At 28.8% G+C, this 14,640-nt stretch overlaps 1 protein-coding gene across 2 annotated transcripts in view; it reads right to left on the reverse strand.

Moving 5' to 3' along the window:
• Positions 1-14,640, reverse strand: part of LOC100205664 (translation initiation factor eIF2B subunit gamma) — a 54,856-nt gene that overhangs the window by 34,253 nt on the left and 5,963 nt on the right. For both annotated transcript variants that reach the window (XM_065801328.1, XM_065801327.1), the window contains exons 2-5: positions 13,488-13,645; positions 4,713-4,887; positions 4,486-4,597; positions 3,895-3,984 (exon numbers count right to left, since the gene is read on the reverse strand). In XM_065801328.1, coding sequence (XP_065657400.1) covers positions 3,895-3,984; positions 4,486-4,597; positions 4,713-4,887; positions 13,488-13,645 — 535 coding nt within the window. The remainder of the gene's footprint in view (positions 1-3,894; positions 3,985-4,485; positions 4,598-4,712; positions 4,888-13,487; positions 13,646-14,640) is intronic.

Consider the following 14,640-nt stretch of genomic DNA (forward strand, 5'->3'; position numbering starts at 1 on the left):
GGAATAACATTCTGACTCCAGACTTGAGCCTCGCACTTGACCGCGTTAACATTAGTGATCGGCAAGCTCTTTATATTACTGCTGCAGCTACTTAAGCCCTTGGACATGATCTGGATAGCATTTCAGTTTCTCGCAGCACTATCCATTGTTCTAGAATGGATACACACAAGAGGTAGTTGAGGACCAAAAATCATATTCGATCCAGGTACCACTTTTGTTGCACTGGAATGGAAAACTCCTTCCAGATATTGTCCAGACAAATATAAAGGTAGACAGAATTGCAATCCTAGTTTCTGAAGTTGGAGAAAAGTTACTAGGGGTTCCAAAACCATAAGGGGAACAGGTGAGGAGCAAGCTAGTGCCTGCCTTGAACTATTGGATAATTGGCATCTCAAAGAAAAAATATGTGGACTTGTGTTCAATACAACAGCCTCAAACACTGGCTTGAAATCTGGAGCTTGCACAATTATTGAAAAAAATCTCAAGAAAGACCTTGTGTGGATAGCATGTCACCACCATGTTTTTGAAGTTAAACTTTCCAGCGTATTTGCATTCACATATCTTGAGCCACCACTGGACCTGATGTAGGTTTATACGAACAATTTCAAAAAGAACGGCCAACATTTGACCAAAGCAAATATGATGCTGCTGATGAAATGCTCTTCAGTGGATCCATGACTGATCTCCGCAATAAAATGGTTGCATACTACAAAGAAGCTGTGAAAAGCCATCACCAACACCAAAGCCAGGCTTGGCCAGGAAGGGGTGCGATTTCATGTCATTATATGACCACGCAAATACTATTTGATTTTACTTAATTTGACCACGGCTGTCAATAAGTTTTAAAAATTTGTATGCATTTTAAAAACGCGCTATGAAAATCTTAACTCAACTATAAAAAAACATAAAAAAAACTTGTCGTTAAAGAAGTAAATAATTCGTAAAAAAAATAGCGAAAAACAAAACAAAAATAACTTAACTAAAACTAATATAGCAAAAATAAAATTAAAAATTAACTAAAACAAATAATAAACTATAACGATAAGATTATCTAAATTACGTTTGGAATAAATAATTTTGAATCGTTTATCTTTACTAATGTTTTTATAATTTCATATTATGCCTATATTATAAACCCTTTTCAAATAAAGTTACAACTTACAACTGACAATTGTTTAATAAACGCGTACATTTAAAAGTTTAAAAAAAGATTCTTCGCACAAAAAGTAAAAGTAATTAAATTGTTTATTTAAAAATTGTTATAATTTTTTTTTATTTAAAAACATTTATAATAAAAACTAAATGCTTAAATAAATATAAAAAAACATATATTATTCATTAATGTTTTTATAAAAAATCATTAGCAGTGATTTGTTACTTTATTTAAATGTGTTTCAATAATATAAAAACATAAGTAAAGATCAAAGTTATTTAATTCAAACGGCTTTCAAAAAAGTTTGTCTTTTTTTTTTCTTCTCAGCAAAAACTTTAATGATTCTAATATAAAGTTTATTTAAGAGACCTTCACTGTTTAAAGTCGTCGCTTATAAAAAAAAAAATTTTTAATTTTTACTTTTGTTTTATAAAAAAACCTTATATAATTAAATAATATAAATAAAAAATTATACAAATTTCAGTGATACTTTAATTAAAATCATTAGCTACTTATTTAAAAGCGTTTTGCTAATAAAAAACATTAGTAAAGATAAACGTGTCGAAATTATTTATTTTCAAAGTAATTAAAAACTAATTATTTCAGCGCATTTGTTTAAAACCGTGGTTAAATCATCAAAACAAAATATTATTTGCGTGGTCATATAAAGACTTGAAATTGCACGCCTTCCTGGCCAAGCCTGCAAGACTATGGCGAGTTTCTACAATTGTGCCTCATCTTTCTTGGTGGTTGCCCAAAAGAAGAAGTGCGATTTCGAGTACCTGGAGCCATGCACCATGCCAAGTGGATGGCAAAGGGCATCTATTCCATCAAAACCCTTCTTTTCAAGAACCAAGTGACTCTCACTGCTCACGAAAGAAAAGCTTTGAACAACATCAGCCTGTTTGTTGCTCTAGTCTATTTAAAATTTTGGCATGAAACTTGCTTGGCAGAAAGTGCCCCATATAATGACTTAAGACTGTTGAGACGATTGAATAATTATACCTGCAACAATGTTGTTAGAGATGCAGCAATGACAGCCTTCAAAAGATATCCTATGGTATTTTTCAAAACATTTGATTGACTTGGCTTTTTTCGACCCCTGCGTTGATGCTCATACAAAACCCGCCATGGCTCAGAATCTTAAACGTGCTAAAAAGAAAACATCACCAAAGATAATTGAAGGCAAAACATTCAAGTTAGAAAACCCATTGGATTCATACGCCACAAGCCGAACATCTCATCTTTTCAACCTTTTCATCGACAACGGAGCAGAGAAGGCTCAATTTTTTCTACTGGTGCCAACCACTCTTTGGCAAATGGATCCAATTTATATTCAGTTCAGGGAAACTGCCAGGAAAATGAAAGTAGCTAATGACTGTACAGAGAGGGTGGTTGTTTTAGTCCAGACCTTCAACTCTTCGATAACGAAAGACAAAAAGCAAAAGCAATACCTCTTGCAGTTTGTCAGCACTCATCGGAAAGCCTTTCCAGAGCCATCAAAGCATCTGTTGAAAAAAGTCTTGAAATAAACAATGCATTACATTACAATATGTGAATTAAGTTCAGAATAACTAGAACCTCTTTAAGTCATGATATTTTATTTCGTTTTTGTTTTATAACAATTTTCTTGCTGAAGAAACTAAACTTTCAATTATTTCTTGTTTCTTCCATCACAACAACATTTATTGTTCGAAATTGCGCCACCCCTAGTTATGTTTAAAATTTTTTAAAAATTGGCCAAAATGGTCCATATGGGTAATAGAACAAAAGTAAATGTGACCTGAACTAACTTTCCACCTTTCAATTTTTTGAACGACTCTAATATATATATATATATATATACATAAATATATATATATATATATATATATATATATATATATATATATATATATATATATATATATATATATATATATATATATATATATATATACATATATATATATATATGAACCCCTGAGATGCATAGTGGTATAAGTCACTCATATCTAGTTTGGTATAAGTCTGACTAATATCACTATGGCTGTGAACAAAAACAGCTGTTTAGTGAGGAACCAGAGGTAAATGGTAACCAGAAAGAAAGTACCTAAATAGGTATTATATCTAATAAAAACTATGCAAAAGTGGAGAAATGGTAGTGGTGCAAAAGTTATAAAACTTGAACTCCATTACATCTGCGGCAACACTGCATTCTCAGCAATTATTGTTATTTAAAAATAATTTGACAATTATTCGTCAGCCGAGAACCAATAGGTACTTATAGACCTATTTTCATCTTTTGTGTTTCCAAGAAAATCAAGTTTTAAAATTTAATTTGTAAAGATTTTCTGCCAGAATGTCAGACTAACTTTTTAAATATTTTTAAAAGTTGTACCATTTTTGAGTCTAAATTTATTGGACACATACTTCATTAATTGTTGAATATTTATTAATAATAAACAGAAAAAACACAAAATGTGGACATACGGTCTCTTGGTTCTTGGCTGACGTATTGTCAAGCAAACATCATTAATGTCAAATATTTTGTCAATATTTAAGTTTCAGAGTTGTAGAGTTTAAAATCTTAACAACGTTTATGTACTTACAGACCTATTATATTTTTAATGAACAAAAAAAATTCAGTTTCAGTAAGGGTGCATGAAGAAATATAAATATAAACAAATGTAAATAACTTAGAACAATATATAAATGCTATCAAAGCAGTGTGTAAAAAAACATAACATAAAAAAATTTACTTGTTACTGGCTATATATTCAAGAATCCATTTCTTCATTATATACAAATGACAATCTACCAAGTTTGTTAACAGCTTTATATTAGAATACCTAAATAAAATTATTTTAAATTTTATAAGAACAAAGTATTGTTGCCAGGTGGTAAATAATATCTAACGACAATTTAAAAATACTCAATGATTATAAAACCAATCACTGCAATAAACACAGTTAAGTTTTGTTTCTAATCTTAGATATTAAAACTCACTTTCAGATAAAATTTACACCAGGCATTTAAAATGTCAACTTTAAATAAAGACAAAGCACTTTCTTTATCTCAATTGTTAATAACAAGTAAAACACGTAAAAAAAAAACCTACAAAAAAAATTCAAAAAGTAGGCAAACACAACACAAACACAACAATTATAACTTGTATATTTGTATAAATTCTCTGCTAAAAACAACAAACTAATAAACTTAACTAATTAGTAAATAAAATGTTGCTTAAGAAAGTTGTTGCTAAGAAAATAAAATAAATAGAAGATACTAAGAAACAAAATTTTCAATTTGTTCAGAACTTTATTATTAGGAAAAAGTAATAATATAATAACCTCTTCATCATCGATTTTTTAAAAACTATATTATCAGACTCAATGTCCCCTTCATTTGCAAAGTATAAAAGTCGGTTTTCTTGTGTGTCAATAGATACAACATCTCTATTACCTAACAATGCATTTACAGTGTAAAAACAATAGTCTATTGAATTATACTCAATCTAAAAACTAGATCTTGAAAAATTTAAGTATAAAATATCCTAATTTTTAATCACAGTAATTACCTATGTGGGATGCACTTTTATGTTGATTGGCAGCAGTTACATCTTTTTCTAGTTGAAGTTCAACTGGTTTTGATAACATTACTGTAATGCTTGCATCATATATTCTGTGAATATCAACAAGCCTATGAACAGGTGCTTCAGATATCAGGTCACAACTAGCAACTAGTATATCACTCTAAAACAAAATATACTTTAAATATTAGAAGATAACACAAGAAAAAACAAACAAATAAAATAAGTTTATTATAATTTTTTTGTACTTTTAACTTCTCTTAAAAATAATCTTGTTTTAGAATTTAAAATATGCTTACATTTCATAATTAATGCGAAAGTGGTGTGATGTAGGGTGCTTGTTTTTTTAAGCAAGAGGTATAAAGTTCAAACCTACAACAATCCAGTAATTATTTCTTTATGCTTTGTTTGTTAAGGATTGTGTTTCAAAGTTGTAGTGACAAGCGAATAGTGTAACAGCAATTAAGAAAAAAAAAATGAGTTGAATAGGGGCACATTATGGCCAAAGGAGTAAATCCATTGACTATAATGTGCCCCAAATATTCAAGGCAATCAAGAATATTTAAATAAAGCTATACAAGTAAATATATAGTAAACAAAATAATCAGGATGTTAGGAGTTCTGCAATCCTGTGCTTTAACTTTTTTTTAACTTTCTACCGATACAACTTTTTTTAAACCTCGAAACTATTCACCAATTTGATGAGAAATCAGGTTTAAATTCTTTGACAATTCTTTTATGTGCTTCCACTTAGCACCTCTTAACTCTATCACTTTTTTCTTTGTTCTTTATTTTTCTCCTTTTTCTCAAGACTATACTCTTTTTGATGAAACTTCTGATCAATTTGACCATGCCCTTTCTCTTTACCCCACTGCTAATATTGTTGTTATTAGAGACTTTAATGCTCACTGAATGGTTTGGCACTAACACCATTGGCACTAAAACCCACAACTTCTGCATTTCTCATTTTCTTACTCAGATTTGTTACTTGTTTTACAGACAACCATTATCACTTACCTTCACTCCTTGATTTGTGTCATGTCTCTGAGCCTAACTTGTGTTCTGTTTCTTCTTTTTCTTCTTTAGGTGGTTTTGACCATGCAATAATCTCTATAAATCAGGGATGTGGAGTCCCAAAAAGGACTCCAGATTTGAAAGTCAGAAAAAGATTACTTCATCCTAGTATTAGGTATCCAAGAGCTCTAAAAATATAAATAAGTTTATGGACTACCAATAGCAAAAAAATTAAGACTTTTAGGTTAGAGCAACAATCATTTTTTGAACCCGGAGTCCTTAGGTATAATGGTGGCAAGGACTCCGGGCTTAAAAACAATAAGTTTCAAGTCATTAAATCTCATGAATTTTTTTCTTATAGCAGATCATAAGTCAACAAACATGTTTAGAGCTTCTGGACACTACAGACTTGGAAATAGTAGAGATTTAAAGCCGGAGTTCTTTTGGGACTCATCCCTGCTATAAATCTTCCATCTCATAATTCTTCTTCGAACTAACCATATTATCGCACTACTTACTACTACCCTAAAGCTGACTGGGATTCTTTTCATGATTTTCTTTGTGACAGTCCTTGGGCTGATGTCTTTTCTCCCTCTGCTAATAAATTTAGCCTCCTACATAACCTCCAGGATCCAGGCAGGAATAGGAGCTTTTATTCCTTCTTGTTGGTTCCAAGTGAAGTCTCATTCTACTCCATGGTTTTCACCTTCTTGTGCAGCTTCTATATCTAATTGTCATACTTTTTTTCATCTTTTTCAAAAGAACAGCTATGTAAACAAACACATATTTATTATTGCAAGGAATCAATCCAAAAAGGTGCTCTTTGATGCTAAGTTCCATTATTCCCAGTTCACTATATCTCATATCTTATCTCAGAAGTTAGCTCTAGAGACTTGGAAAATCTTCAACGGTGTCTTTAACAAAGGTAGGTCTAACATTGATATATCTAAAGCTTTTGGTAAAGCTTGGCATACTGGTCTTCTTGATAAGCTTGCTTATGCTTTGAAATTATCAAACCATTTCTTTCTAACCACTTTATTAAAGTCATCCTCGAATTTGAATTATCTTTCAATAATCGTCAAAGTAGGATTAAAATTTCAGTTGTCAAGTGTGGAAATTATAAAAGATTTTATGGCTTTTAAATCACAATCTGTAGATATTTATGGCAATATTCCAAAGTTGACTTGGGAAGCAGTTGACATTACCATTGACCTATTACATTGGTGGTCTGCATTCTGTAGAGGGCAATTTTTAAAGAAGAATGCATTTAAGCTGCTATCATTACCTGCCTCACCAGTTACAGTTGAGCGCAGCAATAAAGAATATGCACTGCAAAAAATAAAGAAGCGTAACAGACTGTCAAATGCTCTAAGCGCATATTCAATAAACTGGAGTATGTGAAAAAAATTTCCGAATATCAATAAATGTTCTCTCTCTTGTATTAAGCATCTAAGAGTAATACAGTCATAAATATATACTTCGTGAAATGTAAATTTGTTTAATCTGCTGCCAATTCTTTTATACAACTCCAGATAAACTCTTTTTTATGCAAATGTAATCAAAAAAGTGTGACTTTTTTGATTACATTTGCATGAAAATTACTTCAGAATAGTGTAACGGGTGATGCGGAAGTTATCGGACATATCCTAATTTCATTATTTGAGCATAATAATTAGTTTTTGTGGTTTTATGCGTAGGCATAAACATTCTATAAAATATAAACTTTATTATTTGAAACACAATTATTTAAAATGAGGTTAAATGCAGCTGAACGAGAATCTTTTTGAAAGCGACTAAAAATGTTTTTTGTAAATAAACCTAATATAAAAAAAAAAATCGTAAACCATTTTGAAAAGGAAGGATTTGCTCGAAGTACAATATATGATAACCTAAAAAGACTTGAAACTGTTCAATCGTTTTCTGATAGAAAGCACCCTGGTCATCCGACATCCTGGACTAGAGAAAAGAAAGCTGAATTAACGAGACTTGTCAACAATCGAAAAGGGGTCAGTCAGAGAAAAATAGGTATTAATCGCTTCTAGTCATCGATGACGAAAAATACTTTTGTTTTGCAGGGGACAACATGCCTGGAAATTCTGGATACTACACAAACAACAAAAAGACATGCCCAGAAAGTGTTTGTTTTATAGGAAAAGAAAAATTTCCAAAAAAATTATTAATGTCGATAGCCATATCTGACCGTGGTATGTCCGAGCCATTGTTTCGCACTTCCAAGGCTGTAGAGATCAATTCATCAATCTATATTAATGAATGTTTAGAAAAACGACTTCTTTCATTTATTCACAAGTATCATGGAAACTTTAACTATTTATTTTGGCCAGATTTAGCAAGTTCTCATTATTCTAAAGATTCTCTAAATTAGATGGACCAATATGTCTAGTACGTTGATAAAGAATCCAATCCCCCAAATGTGCCTCAAGCACGACCAATTGAAAATTTTTAGGGACATTTCGCAGAGAAGGTTTACGAGGGAGATTGGCAAGCTTCAACTTTTTTCAGAGAAAGTTTTGATTGATCGCATTAAACTAAAACTACAAGAAATTGATTTAAACTTTTTACAGTCGCATATGAAAGGCGTCAGCAAAATTGAGATCAATTGCAGATGCTGGTGTTTTTCATATAAAAGATAAATTATTTTTATTAAAAGATAAATGCTTTATTAAAAAAAGTATAATAGTAGTTTTTTTTTTATTTATAAATAAGTTATTGATGTTTTTATTTTGTCCGATAACTCCCGCATCACCCGTTATAACCGGCAGAATAAACATTTAAAACTAAAACCTTTTTTAAAAGAAACGTGAAATAGAGGCATTTGGTATAGTGTCTAATAAAAATCATGTTTTAACAATAAGAGATATTTTGATAAACATCTTCTAAAAATTAAGCTAATATCAGATTCTCAGCATGGCTTTATTTGGAATAAAAACTTTTGTATAAACTTCATAGAGTCTTTAAGTTTTATTGCAGAGTCTTTGGAAAGTGGTTTTTCAATAGATATAGCTTTTTTGAAATCACCAAATTAGTTTGGTGATTTCAAATACCAATGACAACTATGTATTACTAAAAGATTTGCGGTAGTGGTGTAGTGGTAGAGCACTCGCTTCATAAGCAAGAGGTTCAGAGTTTGATTCCCACCACGCCCCTGGTAGTACCGTGCTCAACTTGTTTCTCCGCACAGCAGCCTTGTTCATCAAGGTTCGTGTTTCGGAGTTATAGAGTTGAGAGAGGGTTATAACCACAAGTAACCTCCTCATCTGTTGTGGCCTTCTCGGCCTTGGGGAGGTGAATTATAAAATAAAAAAATTTAAAAAAAATTTTTTTAAATAACCTTAGTAAATAGAGTGAGAAATGGTTGTTACACTTCAACACAAAAAAATTTAAAATTCTGCATATAGGAGGAAAAAAAATACACACTACAACTACTATATGAGTATACTAACAATAAATTTAAGTCAATCTACTTTGTTAAAAACATCTTTGGAACAAAAATTAAGTGTCTTAATATCTAACGATTTAAAATGACAAACCCAAGTAAATATGATAGCAGGAATAGCAATCAGAATGTTAGGTCAAATAAGACATTGTTTTAAATCCATAGATATAAATCTGATGTTAAAGTCACATAATTACATTTCTGCAGCTCATATTTTGTTAAATGTACAGTAACAACATTAGGAATATTTATTTTTATTTTTCTTTAAAAATATTATTTTCAATTAAGGAAAATTTACCCATTCCGATTTAAAACTTACTAGTTTTAAATCGGAATGGGTAAAATTTACATCACTAGCCTCACTCTTATGGTCATAATTTTGCATATCTTTCTCTTTTCAACAAATACTGTCATGCTCAAAGGAGCTATCATTTCTAGTTCCATTAACCTAAAAACATTTTTATTTGACTCATCATCCAGCAAAGTCTCATCCTTTTACTGTATCTGTCCCTGCATGCTCTAAAAAATTTGATTTCTCTATATAATCGCACTTCATCACTTTAAAACTCTCTCCCATCTTTGTGTTTTCTTAACTCATACAACCTACAACTTTAAAAGTCTTTTCTCAACCGTTTCCCTGTCTTTTAACTCTGTTCTTTTTTTTCCTAGTAACTCCCAACTTATCAGTGATTGCTTTCAGCCTATTTGGGAGTGAATCAGAATTAAAATAAAAATAAAATAAGTATATATAAATTATGAATATAGTTTATTTATACTTATTTTATTAAGTTGTAGTAATAGAAGTGAGTCTCAAAAAAATGTCCCAGAAGAATTGAAAGTACGTTTTTTTAGTATACCAGCTGTAATAACGAATCAGGGAGATGAAACAAGAGAGCTGAGTATGGAAAGGCAACGACTATGGAAAGCTGCAGTAAATAGGAAAGAAATACAGACCAAAGAAGTTTGGGATAAAACTGTAGTCTGTTCAAAACATTTCGTAGATAGTATGTATAAATTCCGTAACTGATAAAAGTGTTATAATTCTTTTAAATATTAAATTATTAGTATTAAATTATCATTATTAAATTATTTATCTATTTAATCAATTTTAATACTTAAAACAAAAGTATTACAATAGATATTTGATGTTTAATGATCTCAAGCTTTTATTTGTTTTGAGTTCATAGAAGACGACTTTTTTTCAGTTACATATTTTTGTTGACGATCTAAAGTATTAATGTGTCAACATTTTGCAAGTGTTAAAGTTTGTTTTATGTTTTTGCTATTATTTATTATTAGAAATTAAAAGTGCTCAAGCGTTAAATTGTTTAAAAATTAAAATATTAGTAAATGGTTAGTTATTATGTTTAGTCTAGTGAACGGAAACTTTCGGCTTCGGATGAAATTTCGGCCGAAGTTTTGGTCGAAACCGAAATTTCTGCTTCAACAATTTTTTTACTTTTCCTGTTTCGGCCGAAATTTCGGTTCAAACCGCAACCGAAATGAACCGAAACTTTTATAAGATTTTTTTTAAGTTTTAATTTAGAGTGGGATCATGACGGTTTTCTAATTGTAATTGTTTGTTAGTAAATTAATTTTTAACTATAACAATTGTAGAAATTTTAATTGAAATCACGTTACATAATAGTTTAAGTTACTATTCTCAAATCATTCTTAAAATGAATTAACATTTAAGTAAAGCAATCCAAACCAATAGTTTCATCAAAAGTTTCTCAGTGCTAAGTTTTACAATGGAAAATAATCTATAAAAAACTGGTTTATGGAATCATTTTACCGTGACAGCTAGTGATTTCAAATACGGAACTTGCAATATCTGCAATTTGAAAATATCTCGTGGATCGCACAATCCAAAACTACAATCACTTAGCTGACTTTCATCACATCAAATTTCATCACATTTAAGAAGTTGTTTACTCTAAACAATCTCCTAACTGAAAAAGCAATATTCAATAATCAAGATATTCTTTCATATGATAGAAACAGACTTTTGCCAGAAAACATGAAAAAAAGTATTCCGCAGAGAAAATACTTCAATTATTACCTTTAATTATTGAAATGTCTTGACATATTATAGTTTTTATCAAACTATGTTTCATGGTGATTGCTTAGATATATGTAAAATAGTTTTTTTTGCTTTAATTCGGTGATCATAAAAGGCTTAGGGATTTTAAACATTCTTTCCCAAATTTCGGCCAAAATTTCGGTTTCGGCCAAAATTTCAGTTTCACTGAACCAGAATTTCGGTACTTTCGGTTTCGGCTCAAATTTCAGTTTCGGTCAATCACTAGTTTAGTTAGAGAAAAATAATAATATATAAAATAACTTGTAAATATAATACCTCGATATACATGGGCCGCAGCTTTAAATTTTTAGTGGGTACTTATTTCTATTATAAATGATATAAATAAAATTTAAAATCATAAATTTTCTGTAAGTAGTATTTACAAAAACATTAATGATTAACATTTAATAATAAAAGTAAAAGGTTTAAATCGCTAGTTAAAATTTACTTTTAAATAACAAATTAATTTAAATCGAATAAAACTGTTTTGTTGCTCTTTTACTTTGAACTATTTATTTAAAAGTCATTAAAAGTTAACAACTTTTTCTGCTGAAATTTACTTAAAAAAAAATTAATTTGATTTTTGTAAACTTGTATTGTTGCTCTCTCACTTTTAGTTTTTTCAAAAGAGTTTTTTTAAAAAAAGGTTTTTTAATCAGAGATTTTTTCATACAATAAATTTAAATATTTAATATATGTATATAATATATATGTAATAGTTAATATACAAATATAACATATACCTAATATACTATATATAGTTATAAATTTTATATTATTTATATATATATATAAAAATCAACATTAAATACTTTTAAAGATATACTGTAAACCAGCCCTCGGAATTAAGGTTGGCATTCAGCGATGCTGACCTAACTACTGACCTAAAATTGTTTGAGATCAGCAAAAATTGCCGATCTCCCTTCTATGTTTTATGGTAAAACCTTTAATTAAATTTTTTTTTTCCGACTTCTAATAGTTTATGGTTGGCAAAAAATTGCCAACCTCAATTTTCCTAATTCCAAGGGTTGATAAACAATAAGTTTAATCTTCAATAAAATTTACTCAAAAGAACAAATTAGTTTAAATTTTGTGCACTTAATTTAGCAGTAAAAAACCGAAACAAATTAAAAAATTTTCAAAGAGCGATGATAGCGAAGACGACAATGATAGAACTATAATAATTATGATAAAAACCATTTATGTTATATTTTGATTTTTGTTTAATTGCCTTAAAACCATAAGTATTCTTCTGAACTTCATTCATTTTTATTAAGATTTTATTGTGTTAAAAAAAGTACTTTTAAAAAAAGCTCTTAAAGCTCTTAAAGCAAGTGAGAAAACTAAAGTAATTCAGCGTGTTTTTTTCTAGAATTAGAAGAGCAAATATTTTCAATAGTTTTTAACAGTTATTTTGGTTTGCAAAAATATTTTTTAGTTAACACTATTAGCACTAGCACTAGTTAGCACTATATTCAAAAATGACTTAACTAAACAAGAAATACGCTCAATGCGAAATTTAAAAAAATGGTGACTAACTACTCGAAACATTGGCAGACGACTGACATTAGCTAAGTTTATACTCTCGGTCACCTGGCAGGCAACCAAGCAACTGTACATCGCTGTCTATATATATATATATATATATATATATATATATATATATATATATATATATATATATATATATATATATATATATATATATATATATATATATATATATATATATATATATATATAATATATATATATATATATATATATATATATATATATATATATATATATATATATATATATATATATATATATATATATATATATATATATATATATATATATATATATATATATATATCAAGGGCTAGTCTAGACCATTTTCACCAGCATCAACCGTATTTGTGTGCCATCCAAATTAAAACTTGAGGACCTTATTTTTCTTCCTTTTTTTCAGTGAATATTGTTTTATTTGCAAAAAAATGCCGATTTTCCACTAAACTTCTCCGGGACAGAAGGGATACCACTGCCAAAAATTTTTTCCTAGAATAGCCCTTGTGTATATATATATATATATATATATATATATATATATATATATATATATATATATATATATATATATATATATATATATATATATATATCTCAATTAATATTATTATATCAATAATAATCATGATATATACTTTTAAAATTGTTGTATACCCACTTTAATTTTGTTCTTTAATAATCTTAACGCATCACAGGTTCCAAAATCTTCATCATCTTGCAGTTTGATAAAATCAAAAGTACTGCTTGATAAACATAATGATTGTAAGGTTTGTTGAACCAAGCTAGCATCATTAGATTGAACAATAACAATAAAATCTGGAAAAAAAAAATTATTATTATTGAAATAAATAATGATAAAAAAATAGTGTGTTGTTTTTTTATAGTCATAAAATATGTAGTCTGGCCAGTTTAAGAGCGCTTTTTTTTTACTTATTATAAGCATTTTTTTAGAACCCAGCCTACCAATGAGTGCACACTTTTTGTAAATAAGGGCATATTAAGAAGAATAGTTACAAGAAGATTGTTGATTTATTCTTGATTTTTGCAAATGCCTTGCCTTAAGGTTTTATAGTTTGCTCTGGAACTTCTCGAAAAAGTATAAATGTTTTTCTATTTGAGATTTTTTTTTCTGATGATGTTTTCAAGAATCGAGAAGAAAAGTTTTACAAATTATAACTAAAGATATATCTTTACTTATAATATATTATAACTAAAGATATAGTATGATATAGTAATTTTACAAATTAATATGTGAAACTATTATATCATATAGTAATTGAAAAAAAACCAAACCAAATATAAATTATTGATTGTTTGCCAAAGGCTAGTATGTCTTCAATAAATATTTCAATTAAGAGCTTTTCATTGCTGAATCATTCTTTATGCAGGATATAGTAGTTTCGTAGTTTCTCATATTTCTATAGCTCAACTCAAAGAAATCAACTTTTCTTTTAAAGCAGGTGAAAGTTAATACTTAAATATTTACTTTCATTTAAAAGATCAATGTTAAATACAATTGTCTAACTTCATTTAGCTTTAAAAAAAATATCAAAGACCCAAAAATTTAACTCATATATATAGGCTTATATATTTTATATAAGGGTTCATATATATTTATTTTGGCAAACATATAAAGGGATCAATGTCACTGTCAATTTAGTTATTGATACAGCTAAATACCTTTTGAAAATTGATTGATTCCAGTATGTTTTAACTGAATAACTATGACAAGATTCATTAGATAATTACTTTGGCCAACAACCAGCCATAGGAAAAAAAAGGTAACCCATTTTTAAATAATATTGGTTATA

This window comes from Hydra vulgaris, chromosome 07 (genome assembly GCF_038396675.1).
Source record: "Hydra vulgaris chromosome 07, alternate assembly HydraT2T_AEP".
In the NCBI taxonomy this organism is placed as follows: Eukaryota; Metazoa; Cnidaria; class Hydrozoa; order Anthoathecata; family Hydridae; genus Hydra; species Hydra vulgaris.